The sequence below is a fragment of the Meleagris gallopavo genome, chromosome 5 (genome assembly GCF_905368555.1).
Source record: "Meleagris gallopavo chromosome 5, MGAL_WU_HG_1.1, whole genome shotgun sequence".
Lineage (NCBI taxonomy): Eukaryota > Metazoa > Chordata > Aves > Galliformes > Phasianidae > Meleagris > Meleagris gallopavo.
Window position 1 is genome coordinate 24,627,373 of NC_139408.1, and position 23,480 is coordinate 24,650,852.

The following is a 23,480-nucleotide window of genomic DNA, read 5'->3' on the forward strand; positions in this document are numbered from 1 at the left end:
ACCTAGGCTCAAGGTTGATTGTGGAGATAAAGTGGTGGTGCCTTCTGGGCAGGGAGGTGGGAATGGAGCTCACAAGTTTCACAAGGCCCAATTTTAAATGTGTTTATCCTCCTTTTAGAGACAAGTTGTTTTTAACACCTAGGGATTATTACTACACATGCTGAGGTGTTGTAAAAACCTCCATTTGAATGAGACTCATAGAATTGTCTTTCAGATTTTTTACACAAAGCGAGTTTTAAAGCTAAGCCTGGGAGCAAAAGAGGGAGAATCTTTTTCAGAAAGTTAATTGCGGATCTCTCGATACAAGTATCCATTTCTGTGGCAAGAGATCCAGCAACATCTGCAGTATGATCTTGGTGGTAGTTGTCTTTTTCTAATAGGACTAAGGGACTTTTGGAGGCCAGATGATGTTCACTGGTGGCTGAAAATTGGACCTGAAGACTGAGCGATACCTTTCGTGCTAAGCTGAATGCTGGCCTTGTGAGAAAGGTAGACTTTCCACCTCTTAGAACTACAAGTACAGTTTGTTGGCTGAGCAGCCTGGGGCTCCTGCAGATTCTAGAGCAGGAGGAAGCTGGAGAAAGCGTGATGGGGTGATAGTGCCAAGATGAATAAGTTAGTGCTCTTGGTCAGTTTCTCACACTCCTCAAAACTAGGAGGAAGTGGATTTTTTTTTTTTTTCCATAATGCCATATACAGAAGGGATTTTGGTGGTACAGTTAGACAGATCTAGTAGCCAGTAAAAGGGGCCAGTTCTTCTTTTCCCAGTTTTTGAGCTCCCTGTGGCTTTCCCAGGCTGGCAAACAGAGAACAAAACCCATAAAACATTTTTTTTTTGCTTGTTTGGCTTGCTGGGGAGGCAGTTGTCATGTCAGTGCTCGTGCAAGGGAAGTGCCAGGAAGGGAGAGAGTTGGTTGGGATAAGGGAGGAAGGATTGGTGGAGTCTAAGGAGCAGGTGGCTGCGGGATCAGCTCAACGGCAGTGTAACATGGCACTGCAGGGATAACTTGTGTCCTTGTGGGAGAAAAACATACCTGTTGGTGAAAGTAGGTTGCTGAACTGCTGCTGAATGCTATTAGCTGCGTAGCCAAGGTCGAGCAGTGCCTTTTAGGACAGTTGTGATTATAGCCAGCCTGAGCTAAAGCCTGTGCTGAGCAGTGTGAGCATAGCATTGCTAAATTTGATGTTTGCTGACAGCATCAAGTATCTAGATTGGAATACTTGAATGGCACATGTCTCTTCCATTTCCTCTTTTGCTGTCAAGTATGCAGTTTCTATGGGAATTTAAACCTCTCTTTGTGTTATGGGTTGGGGACTGATGGTATGAGCTTGAATCTCAGCAAATTTTTCTTTCTGTGCATTTGTGAAGCTAAACCTATGTTGAAGTATTGTAACAAACCTGGAAGAGCAGGCATCCTCCCAGCCTCCTGTAGTCCTCCCTCACTTTTTTAAGGAACATTAAATTATTTCCTTGCTGTACTGGTGAATTGGTAAATGCATTTTAATTGTATGTTCTTACACTAAACGTAAACCCTGATGAATTTTACAAAAGTCATGATTCCAGAGATACTTATTTTATGAGGAAGGGAGACAGTTGGTGTTCTCTCACTCTGTCTCATGGTATCTGGGATATATTATTATTAAAGGGAAAAATACACTGAGTTCTCCAGAGAGTGGGGTATAATGTCTTCCATTTTTGGTATCATGGGTTTGAAGCCAGTCCAAACTGGAAAACACTGAGGCATGGATGGCCTGCTTTAAGTGAGCTCCTGGCACCGTGGCCCTGCTTTACCTGTTGAGGCAAGGCAGCCACCTAGCTCCCTAAGTGGGCTTACTTTTGTTACCTTCTCCAGTGACCTGAGCCATGAGACTCATTTCTTCACCCTACAGCTGAATTCTTAGTTTGATAAGCTGTGTTGCCAGGGTAGTGTGGGGAAGCCTGCCCCACCCTTACCTTTTATACTGCACGTGGATATAAATACAAGATGTTGGTCTTCAGGGCAGCCATTAATGATAGTGGTAATTTTACAATGGTGCCTTCTTATGCAGTGTCCATGCCTTAAGGCTTTAACTAAATGCAATTTAGATGATGATAATCGAAAACAGAAGACTGTGACCCAGTAAAATCCATGAATTTGGCAGGGACAGCAGTCCTACAGAGGAATGTATGCATAAAATATAAAATAAATAAAATTAGCTGTGCAAATGCAAAAGACTAATTTTGTGTCTGTCAGAAGAATCCCAAGACAAAAAAAGCTGGTTTATGTTCAGACGTTGAGTCCTTTCATGCCACATATTCCAGATTTTGTGCAGTATAATCCCACTTCAATCTTTTGTTTTGGGAAACTGCTGAATTCTGATGCTTCCTCTCCCAGAGTGTGCTCCCTGAAAAGTCTTATTCTCCCTTGTCCAGCAGCTTTTGTATTTGCTTATCCTGGCTGCTTGTATCAGAGGTCTGGTTATGAATTTCTGTATCTTTCAAGTAGCTCTACCCAGTTGTCTTTTATTTCCTAAAATAGTTGAGATCTTTGTGTGGAGGCAAAGCAAGTATTTTGAATTATCGTCTGTTGAATAGGTCATTGGAACGTAAGTTTTTTAACCCAATAATATGAGCTGCTCTGTCTCTTGAGATTCGTGGGAAGGTATGTGCTGGTCCACTGGATGTGGTTTCCACTTTAAGCACTGTGTGGAAAAAATGGCTATTCAGTACCTAGGAATATGGAGTTGGGACCACACTGCACTACCTACCAGTGGGTGGAGAAGATAAAGAGAATGGGTCAACCTGGAAAAGGTTTCCAGGGAAAGAACTGTAGAGAAAGTATTTTGCTGCTTATGGTAGGAAGGTGGGAATCACAGGGCAGTGAATGTGCATCCCAGCTTCTCGCTCCATACTGGTTATTGCTTGCTGTCCTTTACAATACGTGGCAGTGCTTTGGCACAGAGAAATAATCAGTAGATCACTAACTGTATCCCAGCAGTATTTTACTGTGCCTATGTTGAAAATAGAACTTGTTTAACCTTACTCTGTGCCTGGGTGCTTGTCAGTGAATTTCTAGGATATGATTTGTCTCAGTGCCAGACTGTTAGTGTCTGCATATAGGTCCATTTGAATTGTAGTCATATCTCACGATACTACTTCTTTTCTTTTTCACATGCTCTAGGTGACTTTGGAGAAGGTGCTGGGGATAACTGTGTCAGGAGGCAGAGGATTAGCCTGCGACCCCAGAACTGGCCTCGTTGCTTATCCAGCTGGGTGAGTCACTAACCGTATTCTTTAAAGCTGAGATTAACAAAGACTGGGATGACAATATAAGGTCCAGAGTGTTTCCAGTGCGGTCTTATGTAGGTAGAATTCACCATTCCTTAGTCTCTTAACATAGAAGTCAATTATGAGCATCAGCGCTGCTAGTGTAATTAGCAAAGGAGAAGAACTGCATCTTATCTGCCAAGTTTTAATGGTATCCTTTTTATGGAATCCCATTCCCCCCTCTTGCTCTAAGCTAGGTGTTAAATACATTGTGGGCTTTTTTTACTATGCTCTGTAGCTTGCTGACCTTGCTCATAACTCAATGGGATGGATGCTCAAGCCTGTGAGTACCTAATGGAGCAAATGCTGCTTTGAGTGAGTTGACAAACCCTTGTTGTACATGCCCTGCAGTTTATAACTTGTTCCTTATCCAAATAAGACATGGGATCAATAAAGCTGGCTAGAAATTTTTGCCCTTTCTCACCGATATCCTGGTTCACAGAATCACAGCATCATTGTGAAGTGACTTCCTGAAGCAGGGTCAGCTAGAGCAGACTGTCCAGCACCATGTCCAGGCTGCTTTTGAATATCTCCACCACAGCCTTTCTGGGCAGCATGTTACCAATGTTTGGTTACTTATGCAGTGGATTTATTTTCTGTTCTTGTTCAAATAAAATTTAATCTGTTTTCGTTTCTGTCCATTGTCTCTTGTTCCTTCACTGGGCACTACTGAGTCTGGCGGGAGTCTTCCTTCCCTTCCATGTAGTGTTCATACAGATTGATAAAATTCTCTCGAGTATTCTCCAGACCTCCTTATATAATCCTCATATAAAGTCCTCATATAAAAGATGCTCCAACTTCTCAGTTACCTTTGTGGATCTATACTGGACCTTGTTCCAGTAAGTCTATATTTTTCTTATATTGGAGAGTGCAGGACTGGTCATATTACTGAGCTTTGGACTGACCAGAGCTGAGCAGGGGGGAAGGATCTCCTCCCTTGAATTGTTTGCATTGTTATTCCTAGTGCATCCCAGAAGAATATTGGCCTTCTTCATCGCAAGGGTACGGTGCTGGCTTATGGTCTGATTGTTCACCAAGACCCTGTAGTTGTCCTTAGGACTGTTTTGCAGCCAATAAATCTCCGTCATGTACTGGTTCAATGGGATTATTCTTCTCTTGGTGCAGGACTTGGCATTTCCATTTGTTGATCTTCATTATGTTCCCACTGGCCCAATTCTCCAGCTTGTCCAGGTTGCTTAGAATGACAGAACAGTGCACTGCTGTCAGCCACTCCTCCTGGTTTTGTATCATCTGTGAACTTGCAGAGTGCACTCTTCCTTGTTGTCCAGCTCATTAATATGGAGATAAAACAGTAACAGCCTCTTTATCAACTCTTGGGGTGTATCACTACTCACTTGTCTCCAACCAGACTTGGTGCTACTGATCACAACCCTCTGGGCCTGGACATTCACCCAGTTTTCAGTCTACTTTGCCGTGCACTTACCTAACCTGTACTTTGTCAACTTGTCTGTAATAATGCTATGAGAGACAACGCCAAAGGCCTTACTAAAGTCAAGGTAAACAACATCCTCCGCTCCCCACTTATATGCCAAGTTAGTCACCTCATTGTGGAAGGTTATGTTAGTTAAGCATGATTTCCCCTTCATAAATCTATATTAACTACTTTATCATCTTCTTGTTTTTCATGTTTCCTTGGGATTTGTTTCCAAGATTAGTTGCTCTGTCACATTCTTAGAGATTGAGATGAGGCTGACCAACCTGTAGTTCCTGACATCTTATTTGCGCTACTTGCAGATGGAAATGACATTTTCCTTGCATTATTCAGGAATTTCTCCCAGTCCCCGTGACCTTTCAAAGACAAGTTCCCTTGCAGTGACATCAGTCCTATCTATGAAGAGGCCATTTTGATTGCTATGCCTAGGCCTTTCAAGATCCAAAGAAGGTGAGGATGCAGTCTAAGCTGCATTTGGTCAGAGGAACTTCCGAGTTGCAGTGCCCATAGGTTATCCTGTCTGCTCTATTCTCTTCTCCCCAGTATATTCCCAATTCTATCAGGAACGTTTGGCAGCAATATTTCTATTTCTTGTTAGCATTCATTAGCTGTAGTTCAGAGCCATGTCATCATTTGAGCTGTATCAATATTAAAGCAAAAGGGCTTCCAAGGGAACCTCATGTGGACTTCTGAGAGAGTCGTGAAGGTAAATGCAGGTGATCAAATCAGAGTTTGACTCCTTGGGTTTCTGCAGTGTGTTGAGACTCTAGCTGAGTCTTACAAGGCCGTTCTCTTATCATGGTGCGTGAGTTTTTTTTCCTCTTATCTTAAAACTTTTAAATTTTTGTTAAATGAAAGTCTGTGATTTGCATGTGCACTTGACAGCATCCTTTATGCTTGAACTCTTCAGAGACAGGCAGATAGATTACAGAGTGTGTCACCTCTTCTTCTGCATCTTTTCTGACACCGAATATATTTGCACTTGAGGAGGAGGAGGAGAGGGAGAGAAGAAAACAAGTCCACTAAGCTGAAATGTTTAGGACTCTTGGATAGTTAAAGATAGGTGAGTTTTATTAACCTCCTCTGATGAGCTGGTACATGCCAAGCATGCATGTAATCACGTATGAGGGCACCTGGGGATTCCTTTAGATAATTAAAAGCCTAAGTGGTTCCTTAGGACTTCGCAGAGGAATTCTTGTTCACATTTGGTGGTGGTATCATCTCATGGCCCAGGCAATATGCCAGATATTTTGTAACAGTGTAATGACCTAGGTGACTTGCTGCATATGTGCCATAGCTATCCTGTCTTGTGATGCCCGTATGATTTGCTGCACACAAAACTATCCTTTTGTACTGGTTTAATATAGCATTTTTAAAGAAGTCAAAACATGAGGGAGGTATGCGTGCAGACCTTATTATAAGGTGATGCAAATTCAGTTTGTTAGTATTTATCTTTCCCTCCTATTCTTATTTCTAGTGGATTTATCTCACATGGATAATTTGCAAGAATCCTGGCATTACTAGTTCGTTGACTGTATTTATTTTTGTTCCTATTTGAATTTACTGGACAGGGAAGCTTCTTACATGTGGCTGATTTTTGCAGACTGGGTAAAGTTCACGACCTGTCCATGCAACTTGGTCATCCTTCAGTGGTGCTCAAGGTACTCTAGTGATTTCCTCAGCTCTCTACTCATCTACTGAAGTTTTGCAATCCTGACATGCAGAAGTTCTGCTTCTCCAGTTTGTTGTACCCCTGAAAGCTAACTTACGTAACAACTCTGTTTTCCTAAGAACATTTGCAACACACCTAGATTAATTTGGCTGAGATCAAAACAGTTGCCACAGGCATCCTGACTTCATCCAAACCAGGCACATGAATGTTTGTTTGAATGAGGACTTGTGCCTTAGAAGTTTAGGCTTTCTTTGAGCAGAATCTTACTCTGATCTCTTATTTTTGTCCAAAGTATTACTTTATTGTATTGTTATTATTGTTATTTATAGTATTGTTTATTAAATTATTGCTTTTCTGGATTTTCTCTTTTCTGGTGATTCTGATTGTTCTGAAAGAAGCAATACAACACAAGCTCATTCCAACTCCATAATGGTGCCTATGGGCTGAATGCTGCATTATTGTTTTGTTTCCTTCTCACTGGCTTTTGAACTTTTTATTCTTTTTCTTCGACTCTAATGAGGCTATCACTTCTCCAGTGGCTGCTTTGCTGTGCTGGTATTGTTTTAAAGTGATGCTTGTGTTGAAGGAGGCTTTTTTTTCTTCATGTCTGCCAAGAAGGCCAAAGCACAGAGTGCTCTAGATATTTTAGGCCACTGCTTTCATATAAGGCTGTTGTCTTGGGAGACAAGACAACATAGGAGAGAAAACTACCCCCTCCTTCTCCAAAAGTCTTATATCTGCCATCCATGCTTGCCTGTTCTGCTGACAAGCAATATAAACCCAGCACTGCCTGATTTGATCTCTGTTAGTGTTATGCAGTGGCAAAGTCATCCTTCTTGGAGGAACAAGCAGAAATCTGTTATTTCTTATAGCGTGCTTTGTCTGTCTTTTTTTTCTTTAATCCAGTTTTTTTTTCCAATTCCTTGTTCTTCTTTCATTTTGGTTTATTTCACCTTTCTTTCTTTTTTTTTTTTTTTTCTCTTCCCAGTAGCTAGTTGAGGTTCTGTTTCCTAGAAACAAGAATGGAAACAAAGCTCAGAAAATCCTCTGAGGTTACTGATGACTAACATTAAAAGAGGGGAGAGAAAAAAAAAAAAAGAGAAATTCTTGAAGAGGAAAAATGTCTACCATTTAAATTCCACACCAGCTGCTGAGATAGCTTGAATCAGCTTATCTGTGTTTTAATTTTTTTAGGTGAAGGGGAGATGAATGTGGGTGTGGTTTTTGTTATTTTTTAAGCCTTGTAGGCTGGTGGGGCTGATTTATTTCACTTCTCTTTGTTCGTCTTTCCGTGGCCTGCAATTGATCCTGTGAGCTGGTTGAGAACCTTGTCCTCACGTGAGGTACCTGCCTGTTGCGGAGAACAGCCCATGCTTTTCCTCTGTTCATGCAGAAAAGTAGTGCTTTGCACTGTTCCGTGTACAGTGTCTTTTAAACATTTAGGCTCTTATGTTCTCATCAGCTTAGGCCTCTATCCAGCCCTGATTATCAATTCCCAGCTATTCTGATAAAAGTCAGGGATTTTTCATGTTAGTCCTCCTCACTGGGGAAATCTGTATTTGATACAGATTTGATACCTGGAATGAGTTGTTGAGACTCAACCTTCAGCTCTTGGGGATGACTTTTTACATGCTACAGATCTAAAATCAGGCGTGGGTTTAATCCACAGACTCCACTGAGACAGTAAACTGAATATCTTCGGGTTTCTCTCAGAATTGGCTGTTGCCAGTACAGACACAGCCCTCTGTGCATGTGCAGTACATCTGCTGAACAAGTGAGTTGGACACTCCCTTATACTGCAAACATTTAATACTGTAACATCCTTGTTTGCACATCGGAAGGGAGGATGATAAAGGAGTCATATGATCAAACTTAAACGAAGACCTTGTTTCTTCTCATGCTGGTATTTGCCACAAGATCTTCTCCTTCAGTCTTATTGCCTTGAGTTTTTTGAAACAAGACAGCTAATATTCAGAAATGACTATTGTTATGATGGGTTCAAAATGGGAAAACTACATGGCCAACTCAAATTTTATTTTACTGCAACTGTCCCATTCATGTTGGATGCTGCTGGAGCTCTCTCATGTGCCAGCCTGTGTGGCAGTGGTATTGAGCCCCAGTCACTCGTTCTCATTTCATCTCTGTTCCTGCACTCATCCTCAGCGTATTCACAGTACTGAGTGGAAACCTCTTGAATTCAGTCAGCCCTTCTAAGTCATAACTCTCCTGGCACCCTCTCCATATGGATCTAGGGAAGTAAATGCCAGGTCTTGCACCAACAGGCAGTGACAACAGTCTGTGTCACAGCAACGGAGGAAGGGGAGGAGCACAGCAGGAAATGAGTGAATCAGTTTTAATCCTTCCAGGAGTCTGCTCAGCACGTGTGGAGCTGTCTCACGTAATTGAGCGGTAACTCCCACTGGAAGCTGAAGAGCGAGGACTTTGTTTTATTTTTCCAGAAGTGGTTGTTGGTTTGCTCCCAAACACCTCTTTCCAATTCCGGTAGACAAGTGGTTTCCAGACGTGCACATGTGGAGTCTCTTGGAATGTTTTAGTCATCATTTTCCATCGTTCTATAGATAATTTATTATGTTGTGTGGTAATCTATCAACTGAGAAGAATTTCCCTTCACCCTAGGCTGCATAAAACCCACAATGAAAGAATAACATTTAAGATAGATATTGCATAATGCTACAAGGCATGATGAAGATGCTGCCTTGCTTTCTTTCTTTCCTGTATTAAGTGAAAGGTTTTGGACAGTGTAGTACTGGAATGAATTGTGAGAGGAAGATCTAGTAAACCACTGATGACCACGGTAAAATTCAAGACTTATGAACAACGTGGCCAGGTTAGAGTTGGAGGCTACGTGGAACAGTGAAATCCTAAGGTGACAAGCATTACTGCCTTACTTCAGGGCATATTTTTCTTAACTAACTGATTACTTTGCTTGGACGCCACAGTACTGGTCAGCTGCAAAATTCACATTACAGATAATTTGTTACCTCTTTGTACAGATGTGGTTTGTGCAAAGCACTGCAGCTCTGTGCAGGTACAGTTGTTCACTCATTTTTGTTAGCAGTAAATGATAATACTGTTGGACCCCGTCCCATGTGCAGCTTGAATAGGTAGAGGGACACTACAGTCCCTCTACTTGACACTACTTGAACTGCTGGGTAACAAGAATATAAATGCAGTTCTGCTGGTGCTGGCTCCTTCAATTTTATTTCACCCAGACTTTTGAAGAATTCGAGCCTTCTGTTTATTTCTAAAGGAGAATCTTCAATATTGTAAAGATTATAGAAGCCTATCCTAAAATGATCACTTGTAATTTCAAGCATATTTCAGCTTCATTAGCCATTCCAGAGGCAGCTTTAGTCCTTTTCAGAATAATATAGTCATCTTGTAAGGGCTATGCTGCTTTCCTCTCCCTGCCTCTTAGAAATCTGGACTGTTGTTAGTGCATTTTTATTTTTTTTTCTTTGAGCATGCTGTGCTTGTACACGCCATCTGGGGAGATCTTCCAGTTGGCACAATTGTGCTTGTGGACCCAGAGGGAAAGATAAGAAAATCCCCTTCATTTAGATTGTTAAAAACAATTTCAATTGAAGAGCTGTGACTGCAGTTGGGTTTGAGTTGGGCCATTACAACCCAGTGGAATGTTTTTGTTTTCTGTGCCAAATGTGAACAACATAACACAAGATTTCAGTGTTCTGAAAGTGTCCAAAAAGAAGCCAACCCCTTCCTTCCCTCTCCTCCATTAACAGCAGATCCCTCAGAATGATGAAACATGAATACAGTTTCTCAATTGTAATTACCCACTGCAGGGAAAGGGTAGTTCTCCAGAGTGCCATATGCTAATCCAGCCTTCAGGTTACTACCAGGCAGTGGATCATTATTCTGTCCTATGCATCAGAAAGCTAGCTGTTACAGCCCCAGGACAGACAAAGGTGAAATGTGACACTGTCCCATAGTTACTATTCAGGGTTTTGGCAGCAGCAGTAGTTCTGGTGGCATCCTCCCGTCAGCCACCAGGTATCAACATGCCTGCTTATCATATGTCTTTCCACAGCCATGCGACAGTTATGCAGTATGTGCCTTTTCTCCCGGAGTGTTTCTTTTGCACGTCAGCTCTGCTCCCATTCTGTCTGGGTGAGTCTGTGCTCATCCATGTTTGCCTGCTTCCTCCTTTCTGCTAGGTGCCAGCAAGGGGTTGCAGCATGTGGCTATGCTCAGTGCAGCGTATGTCCATGCTGCTTACATCCCAGTGTGGTGTTAGAACCCCCTAAATGTAGAGCAGTAATCTGTGCTTTCTCTTCTAACACCTTCAGTGGGAGGAAGCATGCTGTTAGCAGGTAATGCTCCCCTTTGTGTTCACTCTGTTCCAAGAGCTACATAACCCTGGTTCTTGGGAAGAGCACAGTGGGGCTGTAGTGGAAGAAATGTTCACAAAGCAGTTTTGCAGAAGGATATATCTTTGACCCCTCAGTAGAACCAAAGCTGTGTCAATTACAAAGCTTAACTGACAACAGTGTTGGGGGTGTGGTGGGGCAGGTCCAAGCACTGCCTGCTCAGTGCATATCAGAGAGACCACAACTGTTAGCTGAGCCCTGGAGAAAGTTTGTGTTAGAATGTGGATTCTTACTGCTACGAAAAATGTTAGTGATGAAGAAAGTAAGAGGAGGGAAATGGGAACACTTTTATCTGTGCAAGATTGCAATGAAAATTCTTGTGACAAAGAAAAACACTTAATTGCCCTTGAAGCTTTCCTGTGCTGGATTCCAGAGCTGCAAAGAGGGGCTAAATAGGGAGGCTTGGAGGAGTCCTGTGAGTTTGCTGCTGTTTGGGTTGCCTGACATACCATGTTAAGGAAAACTGTGTAATATGCACTTGTTTCTGCATCCATCTTAGGTCCAGAGTAAATATTCCATCTCCCTCAAAACAAGAGCATTATCATGCCTGTTAGAGTAGCTACAACAGAGAGTGTTGAAAGGACTATATTGGTTATACCTGACTTCAGCTCGCCTTATTGACAGAAGCATTCACTGTTCTTGCTCTTGCACTGCCTACCTAAGTGTACCAGTGACATTTGATTTTTAAACTGCAAAGAAAGCTGGGAAGTAATCCCAATTAGATGGCTGGTTTGTTACTCTGTGCTCTGACCTCATTAACCAGTATGTGAACTAAAGGGAAGTCACTATCTATTAAAAAAAAAAAAAAAAGGGAAAAAGAATACCTCCTATGGGGAGGGTCATTCACAGTTTATGCACAAAGAAATTGAAGTGAGAGAACAAGCATGTCTGTTTTATTTAATAACAGCGCTGAATGGTCTAGTAGAGCTCTGCAAGTGGGGAGGTTTGACAGGTTTGGAAATGTGTTGCATGTCTATGGAACAGGGAGGAGGAATGGCTGCAAAGCCTTGGTTGTTGTGGAGTACAAGACTTTCCTCATCCTGATGCCCTGCAGCCCCCTGGGGCTTGCCCATCACCTGAGAAAGGAGGAGGCTGGCAGAGAGTGGGAGTTTGCAGGTTGTAGCCTGCCTCCTTCCTGTCCTGCCATGGCCCTGCACTAGCCATGCCTCCACCAACCAGCATCTTGGTGCTGCAGTGGGACTTGCTCAGGAGCCAAGTCCTGAGCTTGCATAAGAGTGGGGGGGGAGGGTGGGGAAGTGGGGACTGAAAGCAAAGTCTGGGATGAAAATGAGATACCAACTGCCTCAGCTGGGCTCCACCCTCTGTAAGAATCTCAAAACAAGCACTGTGTCTCCTGGCAACCTTCACACAAATCCCCAGAGTTTAACTTGAAAGGAGCACATACAGTGCCAGGTGTGAATGAGGGGAGATGCTGGATGTCTTCTTCCTGGAAGACCTGGCACTTGGGGATGGTCTCAGGTTTCCCTCAGTGTCAGGGAGGCAGCAAGCTAAAGGTGAGGCAGCATTCTGTTAGGCTAAGAAGTGCCAAGAAGCAGTGCATTCTGTTTGTTGTAAGCATGCCCAAGTGTGCAGTGACTGTTGCTGAAGCTTGGACGTAGGACTTGACGTGCCAGCACTGGCAGCTTTGCCTATTGGCACCATCCTGCTCTGGGTACATACCTAGTGCCTCCAGCTGGCAGCCAGAGACAGGCATCAGCTTCTGCCTGTCCTCAGTGTCACATGTTGTGCCCTGACAGTGCTTCTTGGACTGCAACTTCACCACATTTCTGTGTGAGAGAGGGATGAGAGAGTAGACCGGTGTTATTGTGGTTGCTGCTCCTTCCAGGAAAGCTGTCCTTTCAGCTCTCGTGTCAACTGATGCTTGTTAGCTATTTTGTAGGAAAAAAAAAATGAGTGCAGGTAAAATGCCCTGCCTTATCTCATTGTAGACAATGTGGAGGTAACTGTTCATCTTCCATTAAAGCTACAGCCCAAAGGCTCCCAAAAAGACAGTGTGGGTAGAACTGAGTGTTGCTAAGCAAAGCACATCAGAACTGTTCCTGCTCAGCAGCGGTGCTGGGTAGAGCTGGCTATGTTGCTGAGCTTTGCGGCAAGCTGGGCTGGCAGGAAGCTTTGGTGCCATTTTGCAGTCCCCGGCAGGCTGAAGACTGAGGCCTGAGCTCAGCCAGTGTCGAGATGAGATGAAACCAACAGGCCCCTGGAAGCGGGCAATTCCTTAACGCCATGCTTTTGAAGCAGCAGGAATGCTCTTTGTCTCTGGTGCTTGTATGTAGATACTGCAGGAATTGTGCTTACTGAAGCATTCAGGAGGAAAAGCTGCTCCAGTTTCCATTGGAGTTCCTGCTGCCTGATCAGGAAGGTGGGCAGGCAGCACAGGGCAGTAGGGCACCCCTGACCTATCCCAACATCCTTGCCAGGAGGGTCTGCAGGACAGCCCTGCTGTTGGCTTTTCCTCCGGAGGTAAATCAGATGGAAACAGGGCATAGCTAAATTGTATTATTGCTTGTTTGCTCTTGTGATTGATGCCACTGATACTGACTATACTGATTGCTAGTAAGAGAATTGAAGCCCTGAGGCCCCTGCCATAAGCTGTCGCATTCATTTGCCCCAGATAATGAGTTGATGCATAGAGCCTTCTCCCTTTTTTTTTTTCCTTTTTTAAACAAGTGAAAAAAACCCCACCTTTTCTTGTTTTTTTTCTTTTCTTTTTTTTTTTTTTTTTTAAATAACTTGTCTTTCATTGTTTCCTTTTCCCTTAGATCGAGAATTTCTTTCTTCTCCTAGACTCTCCCCTTGGACTTAATTATGCTTTAAATGTTTATGAGCAAAGAAGTTGGACCTCATATATATAAGAAGTGTGTGCAAATAAAACAGGAATGTATTGTTAATGTAATTGAAATCTTAACACTAATTCAAGAATTATTAGTCGACTACTAATTGTTATAGATTATTATAGAAAAAAAGAATAATAGTGCATTAGAATACTTCCATACCGAAAGTGTCAGAAATGCTGATAACAACTAAAAGTGTAATGCGTTTCTTCATTTCTATCCTTCTTTCATGGTGTTATGCTCACCCTTGTGTGGCTTCTTTGGATCTTCAAAGTCAGTAGCTAGAGGGTAAGACCGTAAATCTCCAGCCTTTGTAGCTCTTCACTGAAAGGATTTTGATGTGGATGTTGCTGATGGCTTCTTCCTCACTCCAGTGTCCACTTGGGGTGTTTTTTTTGATGTATTTGTTAACACGCTTTTACACTTTTCTCACTTAGTTTGTCTGCGGCTTCATGTTACTTCTGAATTCATTTTTTATGGTGTCTTTCATGCATGTTAGATGTTACTTCCTTGATTTCTTTGTTATTCCAGTTTTGTGCAGCTCCCATGTCTCCGTTTCTTTAACTGTCTGTGATTTGGTCACAGCTGGGGGGGTTCCTGCTGCCAAGCATGTGCCTTACCTCTTATCAGTCTGTGCTCTGCTCCTCTGTGCAGTGCCTTATCTGTCCACTTATCAAGGCCTCTTCTATTGTGATGCACCTGCATTTCTCTCCACTACATCACTGTATTGGTTGTAAATATTTTATTCTACATAAAGTAACTGCTTCTTACTGTTATTTACATAAACTGTGGCTATATCATGAAAAAAAACCCAGACAAAACCAACCCCAAAAACAGAGGTAGAACAAATTAGCCATGGACACCTGGCCAGTTAGAGAAATTCCTGTCACAGCTAAGCCAAGTAAAACAAAACTATGGGCAGGTCAAGAAGAGTTTGGGCAGAGCAGACCTGACAAGGTGAGGCCTTTCAAATTCTGTGTATAGCTCACAGCCTGATGCTGATACTGAGGCTGTACTGTTGAGGCAATACTGTATTACAGAGCCTACATCATTAGCAACTTCTTGCTCTTCATCCTCCTCCCCCAAACACAGGGGTTTTGGCATTTTTCACTTGTGTTGTGGAGGACAAATCTGTCAGCCAGATGCTGATGGAAGAGAGACTGGCTCTTGCAAGCAAGCGGCAGGGTGGAGCACGACTGGGGAGCAGGAGATCCCTGAGGCAGGTGCCTTGGCTGTTCTGTAAGGACTGAGAGTTGCTCTCTTCTGCTTGTTGATGCCTGTGGCAGCTGTAACTTTGGGTGAAGCCCTCAGTGTATGGAGATGAGCCTTTTCTCAAGAATTAAGAATGCAATATGCTGCGATTCTGTAGCATCCATCCTGGAAAAAGTTGCATTCCCTGCCTTGTCACAGAGCTCTTCAGCCATGCAGCCACATTCTGGTTCTTTATTTCAGTCATCTTAGTAGCACTGGTCAGGTTCTGCTCAAGGCTTCATTTTCTGCTGCTTCTCAGTCTCTCCTGTCTAACTGATGATCAGCATGGTTATGTGTCATGAACTGTCTCAGTGAGCCTTTTTATTCCCCAGCCTTTCTGTCGTCAGCTGCTCATTGCTCTAGCCCTCAGGGCTGCTGCTGATTTGTGGTGTTCAGTGGGTGTTTGTCAAGAGTGCTGAAATAAAACACAGTTCTGCAACTCCTACGCCTAGCCTAGTTGATTTAAAACTTAATGTAGGTGTATTGCTGGCATTGCTTGCTTGCCTGCCTGAAGGGAAGTGAGTGGTCTGGGAGAGAGCAATGGAGATTCTGCGTGTATTAGTCATGAGCCTTGTGTGTGTGTGTATGTATGTGTGTGTGGGTACGTGTATTGGTGTGTGTGCATTTGTCATCTGTGTGTTATGTCCTGTGAAGCCGTCAGACATGTAGGCTGATGTACAATCCACATGTATGTGTGCTGCTGGTATGCCTGGCTGTGTTTTCTTTGCCACAGACCAGAGCGGGGCTGTTCCACAAGGCAAAGGAGATGGCCTCTCCTCGTTCACTCTGGGAGAGGGTTTTATCCAATTTCCTAAGCAGCATGGATCTCAGTTATGAGGTTTTTCTTCCTCTCCTGTTTGTGGAGCATTGAAAGGAATCGGGATGTTTCGAAGGTAAGTTCCTGTTGAATCACTGGTGACTAGGCAGCCATGAGCCATAACAATTTGGAGTCATTTTCAACTTTCTTGCAGCTGCAATGATTCCTAGTTGCTAAGCTGCTTTATACTTCGTGGTTTTCCTTTGAGCCTGTTTCTCCTGTTTTCTACACATGCATTTCTTGTCCACATCTTTCACAACAGTGACCTGGCCCAGCTCTGCCCCCCAGGGAGGGCGCCTCCTGCTCTGTGGACATCCTCTCTGTCCCCAGCACAGCTGCTGGTGTATGTTGCTTAGTGGTAGGCCTAGAATGTTTCTTGTTCTGCACCCATCTTATGGGATGACAAATATGATTTTGTTTTCCTGAACCATCATCCTGCACTTAGGCTTGAACAATTAAAGAGTACCAGTCTTAAAACTCTTCTTCCTTCTGCTCTGTACTTTAAAAACAAACCTTAACGTAGCCTGAGCTGCTAGCCAAGTACACCACGAATTAGCACTGGCACTGTGAGAGGCAGGAGCACTAAGCTCTGTCCCCTTCCCTGCAGCACAGCCTGTCACATAGGTTGAGATCAGGCCCCTGTTGAGGTGAGGTGACAGCATCCTTGCCAGGTGGTGAACGAAGTAGTTGCTTATTTCTGTGCAGGCTATCAGATCATACAGGCCCTGATTTTTGTGGGCGAGCATTTTGAGGTTGCAATATTTGATGTTGCAGAAGTTGTTCTCTTGCATTCTTTGTTCTTTTATCTTGGTGCACTGAAGGATGACTGGGAAGTGAGCTATCTCTAGCATTACCCTGCCTCAGCTGAGGACAGTAATCAGAGTGCTATCCTGTGATTATGCAAAGCAAGTGATGCTGGACAAAGAGAGGCTACTAGGCTCCTTCATCTTGTGTTCCCTCATACCAGGCTTGTCTGGCCTATCAGAAATGAACGATGTGAGTTCAGCACAGACTGAGTGGTGTAGAAGCCCTTGTCCCTTTGAGGGTTATCCTTACAAATCCTTCTTGACAGTTCTGCTTTGCCTTGCAGACCAAATTTACTGTGTGGCTTTTCCTCTTCATGTGAGTTGGTTTCCCTCAGATTTCCTGCTGCTTTTAGGCATGGAAGAACTGTGGAGGGAAATGCCCTGTGGTGGCTCTGTGGCAGGGGAAGACGTGGTGAGCCCACCGCTTTTTTGAATCCATTACTGTTTTGAAGCCCCCCAGTAACTTCTACAGTTTCTCTTGGGGATTCTGAAAAGGAGAAGTCTAAAGGTGTGAAACTCTAAATTTTTACAGATTGGTCTAAATGTGTAAGAGACTACTATGCAGGTGAGAGCTAGCTGGTTCAAGCTCAGTTTGGATGAGGCTCTGCTGGTGCTGGTAGACAGGTTAAAAACAGAAATCTTTCTCCCACTGCCTTAAGATAGCTCTGAAAGTTAAGTTTCTGGAGGCTGAAAGAGTAGACAAGAAAGTGTCTTTACGATCTGCTATGTTCTTCCCTAGGCCTGTGCATTCCTCCACTATTAGAGGCAAGATACTGGACTTAAGTTTGATCTGGTGCTGCCATTTGTGTGTTTTTTGAAGCAGAGCCTGTTTTGCCCTGTATTTTTGCTCCCAGTCCTGCAGGTTTGGGGTGTCACCCAACCTTTTAAGCAGAACAAGTGTGTTCCTGGTTGGCAACCAGAAATTCCTACTCTGTTAGCCTAGAGACACTTATATATATTGATCATTTTCTTTTTTACAGTGGATTTCTTGTTCATCTTTCCATTAACGTGTGTTTTTTCCTGAAATATGAATTTCTCTGCATCTGATTCCCACCCTTCCAGCCTTCTTGGTCATGGTTTGGTGTAGGGAGTTCTGAAGGCTTTTATTCTTAGGCAACGATACCCAGATCTTAACCTTTCAACAGATACGCCTTTCTTCTCAGAACGCATTACATTAATATAGCCTGAATGAAAATACCTATTCAGTTACATAGCCAGTGCGCACATCCTCTCTCATCACTGTTAACCCGCACCAGTACTGGCTGTGAATTAAAGCAGCTTTTTGGCAGAAAGAGTTGCCACATAGAAAATTAACACCAGCTTTTGTAGATACTGCTTCACTCTGATCAAGCTTCCCTTGGCAACCAGTGCCAACCAGTGTTTAAAAAAAAAAAAAAAAAAAAAGATTTTGTTCTTATCAATGCCTGTTTTCTTTCTCATGCATTTTGTGCGTAGGAAGCTGTTGCAGTCTCATTTGAATAACTTTAGGGAAGAGAACAGAGGCTGAGCCAGAAATTGAGAAATGGACCAATTTTGAAGGAATGGGATTGTTTGCTCTTTTCTTTTATTCTTGCAGCATCGTGGAAAGAGGCTGCTTGTGGGAAAGGCGAGAATTTGTTTTGTCAGCTTCATGGAGTTTTTCCTCCACACAGCATTCTCTTTACAGCATAGGCTCCACACTTTTGGAAGAGAAGGATTTGACCCTTGAACTCCAGCTCCAGTTCTGTGTCCTGCAAAATATGGCAACAGTGGGTTGATGAATAACTTGGGAAAGGAATACTATCATATCACTATCACAATACTATCATTTCTGTCATATACTTCTGATTTTCCTGATCCCCTTGGAGAGGTGGGTGTCCTACAGACAAAGGAAGGAAGATAACGGACTTCTGCAGAGATCTTTTTGACACTAGCGTGCTGAAGAAGGATGGGGAAGGCAGCTGTGACTAGCAGGATGTGCAGGGAAACAAGGGGACAATGAGAAAAGAGTAAAATGTTGACAAACTAGGATTTGGGGAAGAATAGGAGTGGAACTGTGAGGAGAGGAGAGACAGGAGGAAATGGGGAGGAAAGGGCATGGAGTGATCCACTGCTGCTAAGTGAGTCAGATACTTCATGTATCTGACGTCCAATTCCTCTTCATTCCTGCTTCTATATTTAGCTTATGGAAATTGCTTCTTTTATTTTTATATATATACATATATATATGTATATATATACGTATTTATATGTATTTTTTCACTGGAGCCAGTGGGAACTGTTCAGACATTTCCCTCCTTCTTTCCTCCTTTGAAGCAACTCCAGGTTTTTATCTGCATATGTGGTGCATGGTTATGCATGTGTAAGATAGGGTTTGTGCCTTCACGGAGGTTTAGAAACCTCTGCCAGAAACCTTTCCCTGCTTTCTTATTGACTGATCCAAGTGGTCTTCCTGATGCTGCAAAAACCTATGACATAGCTGTGATAGCCAATTCTGGCCTTGTAATTGCTGAGGTTACCTGATTGTTTGCTCCACGAGGAACAGGAGACCCGGGAGAGATTCCGCAGCCATTTTGTCTTTAAAAGCTGCTTGCATCAGGAAGGTGTTACTTGAAGGTTGTGAGTGACGTCACAGACCTAGGAATAAATCTTTAAATATGTATGCAATTGTCAACGGCCTCTTCAGGAGCCAGTGTACTAACAAGCAGGACACTTGATCTTAGCTGGTTGGATAGATGGTTTGTACAACAGTAATCTATATGCAATGAACAGCTTCTATAAATGTCTTGGAAATCAGACTGTACTAGTGCATCAGAAGGTGGTGTTGTTATCAAGCTGTGTGTGCAGCTGCAGAAAAGGTAGTGGAGTTCGTGCTGAAACAAGGTTGCTAGCAGCATTGACCTTCTGAACAGCTAGTGTGCATCTTGGTGGGTATTTGTTTAGGTCCCAGATCAAGCACTTTTAGAGCTGGTGTCAGTTTTCACATTGGCACTAGCATTTAAAAAGTTCTCTTCAAACAAAGATGCACTGAACTTGAATTTGTTTTGACGGGTTCAGTTTGGGAAGTGGTGATGTGACCATTATGGAAGTGAATGTTTGAAGAACTTTACTCGGTCTGCATCCGCAGTAATCAGATCAGTACTCTCTTCCCTTGTGTCCTTTGCACCTCTCTTGTCTCTGAGATGCCGAATGAAGTCTTATAAAACTGCAGAAAAAGAGGGATAGGATGGATAGATGACTGTATGCTCTTGTATGCAGTTAATTTTCCATGGTAGTAATTTTTATTATTTTATCTAAGATTAAAGCCGACCTGAATAGAAAGGAGTAGGTACTTTGAGTCTCCTGAGGGCTTGGCAGCCATAATGAAATTGGAGGAAGCATAGAATAGGTGGGTCAATGGTCTTGACCATTCCTTGTCTTCATTCCTTTTATCTTGCTACACCAAGTTACTTTGCTGAAACAAAGCACACCCAGAATACTCATGAACTCTCAGCTCCATTGTTTGGGAACTGCTGCAGGTTCTACTGAAGAACGACTTGCCAGCTATGTGAGGTGGAGGAACTGCTCTGGGGCTGTGAACTGCCAGGTGTCTGAACGGGCACTGAGGCTGTCCTGAGCGCTCGCGAGAGGTTAAAGTAGTGAAAGCGGTTAACATCTGCTCTTTGAGATGATGTGCCCCCTGCAATGAAGAGAATGCCTTGCCAGGCATTTTGGGAGGGGCAATTTGTCAAAGGTAGGTGCTCCTTACTCCCTAGACAGTACTTGTGTCTTGCTGTGAGATCTGTGGCTTGTGGCCTCCTATCCTAGTACATAAGGTATCTCTAGCATTAGCTAGAGCCTTCTTTGCTCTTGTGTGCGGCAGACAGGAAGGTGATGGTGGAAAGCATAGCAGTGGGGCGGTTTTTTTGGATAGTATCTCATGCAAGAAAGCAAGTTGAAAAGGCCACTTTAGCTTACCCAAATAACTTAATTGGCATATGAGTCCATAACTGATTAGTAGGTCTAGTTTACAGCTCAAGATAACCATGTGCAATCTTTTTTTCAGTAAGTCTGCGGGTTAAAGATACCTTTTTGTGGCGTTAGTCAACACTTGCAGACTAGTACAGAGATACTCTTATTTCTAAAATTCTTTTTACCTCCTCTTGCTGCAGTTTATTCATTATGAGTCCAACTCAGTGAGCATAAGTGTTTCTTAAGACAGAGTTGAAATATCTATGTCTGTGACTGCTGCTTTGGGACTCTAACCTGTGAGACTCTTGTAGTAATTTGTCAGTTCTCCCTGATGTTGAGGTGGGTGGCCCTTACCTTCCCACTGGAGATCTGGACAGCCAAGAAAAAGAAAGGAAGGCAGGCTCACAGGGAGACTACCAACTCTGGAGTTCAGCTGAGCTAAAATTCATAACTGTGAGAGGTCAAAGGCTCTGTTCTGGAAGTTACTAACAGCAAAGAACTGGACCTTAGTGGCTCACTGTACTAGGAAGTCATTTGTTTACTTGCCTGATTTGAAGACCATGGTTTGTTTTTCGCATTTTTCCTGTGTTTTTAGACTGGCTTCAGTTCTCTGAAGTCATTTTCTTCTTCAGAATATATAGGAAACTCTTTTCCAGGATGTTGAGTCTTTCCTTTATTCTTTCTAATGTTTTCTTTGAAGCTTATTTTTAGCAAAATTTATCATTGTCAATAATCCAAGAGTATTTTAGTCCATTAGACCTATCAAACTTCACGTAGTGGAGTTTTACTTTGCTTTTCTGATTAGTTGCAGATTTGAGATTAGACAGATATTCACATCTGCTAACTTCCTGTTCCATACCTCATGATTTACAAGGCTTAACCTCACTGGGCTTGTTAATGAATCACAAACCACCTGCTTCTTAACAGTAATCCTTCAGAAATTAATAGCATAGCTTTGACTTGAAACTCCGGATTGGTTCCCCAGGATAAAAAGTGTGGAAGGATCAATCTCAGTCTGAACAGATTCCTTATTTCCTCTTTCACATTCTTGCACAAGATCATATTTCCAGTCATGGCTTCTAGCCTTCACTGTGAAGAAAGCTTGATGCCTTTATTGCCTTGGCCTTCTGCATGGGGCATGAGTGGAGAATGATGGGAGGAAGTGTAGAGCAGTCCACTCTGGGACATTTCTTGTGAATGGCTGGTGACTTGGAGGTTAAAGCTTTGGTAACATCTGACTGGGTCTGCTTTGAACTAACAAAGTTAATGGAGCATGACTGTTTCCACCAGGGACTTTGAGTTCAAAGCCTTGGTGTGTCAGTACTCCTTCCTATTCTCTTGCCATTTCAAAATGTACATTGCTTCTGGCAGGTAGCCCTGCCAGTCCATGGGGGAGCTGCCTGGCCCAGGGAAGGAGATGCAAGCCTCTGCAGAGATGGCAGAAGTGAAACCCTGCCAAACCTGGGCCGACAGCACAGTGAGCACCAAGTGCTGCTGGGAGCACGGAGAGGGCCCTGGACAGCATGGTGTCAAGCTGTGCTGCTTGTTTGCTGCCTACACTGAGATATTGTTCCTGTGGTTTTGTTGTCTTCCTTGTCTACTTTGGACCAATTGTGCTACTTCTCTATCCTGTGCATTTCTCCTGTGACTGATGCTTATGGCCTGGCACATGGGTGAAACCCAGTGTGATGGTATATACGTGCAGTGCCTGGCAGCGAGTGCTGCTGACGGTGGAGCTTGGATATCTCGCAGTGCTCTGCTAGCATGGCTGCAAAGGAGGAGCCAGGAGTCTGAGCACTGGCAGTGTATGTTAACAGTGAGAGACAAAACCCTCGATTTCTATTTTAGAGATGAAGTGAGAGATAGGACACGAAGTCATTAGAGCAATTGCTGTTCTGCCTGAGGCCAATTTTTCTTTCCTTTTATGCTTTCGGAGCAAGCAGGAAGGGTCCTGTGGTGGTGGTTTTTTTTCTTTCTTTTTTTTTTTTTTTTTAAATGTAACCAGTGGCTGCTGCTCTCTTCTACCAAACAAATGCTGTTATATGAGGATTTTTGAAACTTTGTCAGTGTTTATGTGGAGTGGAGAAGATGCGGGACCTGGAAATGTTGCAGGCTGCTTGTGCTGGGTTGAAGCACCAAGTCTGCTGGACAGATTCATGGGGAACTGGGGCCTTTTCTCAGTCACACCCCTCCCAGTCTGTGACTGTTTTGCTCTTGATGGTGACAATTACATTGCTTTGCAGAATTTGCTACTTAATTCTGCAGCTCATATTTCTGAGAGATTTCTATACAGCTCCTAAGCAAATTTTTTATTCAGATATGCCTTTTGGGTTAATAGGTTTTGGCATTGTGGTTTTTCATTTCTTAACTGCCGGCCACCTCTCATGCCATGCTCAACAACTTTCTGTCCTGTGACATGGGCAAATGCAAGAATTTAATTCCTCAATGCTGAGATTTTCTAGAAATTACCTATTTTCTTCATCCTAACATTTTTGTTCGGCTCTAGACATGCTGGTTTGGTGATTGGTACAGACGGTTGTTTTTATGGCAGGGGACTTAATCTATTAGAGCCATCACATAGACTCATCATTAACCTTTCCGTCCAGCACGAGCAATCAGAGACTTATGGCTTTCAGATGCAAGACGGATAATTTTTATGATACTAGCACACAGTACGCCTCCGTATGGGAGAAATTTACATTTCTTCTTTTGCATTTCCTGAATAGCCAAAGCTCAGCCTGTAAAGTGAGGGCATGGAACATCTTTCTGAGGCTATGTACACTTCTGCTCTGCCAGAAAGGACAGCTCTTTGTTTTTCTTTATAGATATACTTACGCAAACTTTTTTTTCTTCCGTTCCTTCCATCTAGGTGTGTTGTTGTGCTGTTCAACCCTAGAAAAAATAAGCAACACCATATTCTAAACAGTTCCAGGTGAGTAAAGTTTCAGAATAATTTGACTCTCTGTGGGAGGTAGATTTCAAG

At 43.1% G+C, this 23,480-nt stretch overlaps 1 protein-coding gene across 5 annotated transcripts in view; it reads left to right on the plus strand.

Annotated features, from left to right (window-relative positions):
• The window catches only part of MAPKBP1 (mitogen-activated protein kinase binding protein 1), a 92,133-nt gene that overhangs the window by 24,644 nt on the left and 44,009 nt on the right, over window positions 1-23,480 (plus strand). For all 5 annotated transcript variants that reach the window (XM_085224817.1, XM_085224819.1, XM_085224821.1 and 2 more), the window contains exons 3-4: window positions 3,162-3,253; window positions 23,367-23,429. In XM_085224817.1, the coding sequence (XP_085080943.1) occupies window positions 3,162-3,253; window positions 23,367-23,429 (155 nt within the window). The remainder of the gene's footprint in view (window positions 1-3,161; window positions 3,254-23,366; window positions 23,430-23,480) is intronic.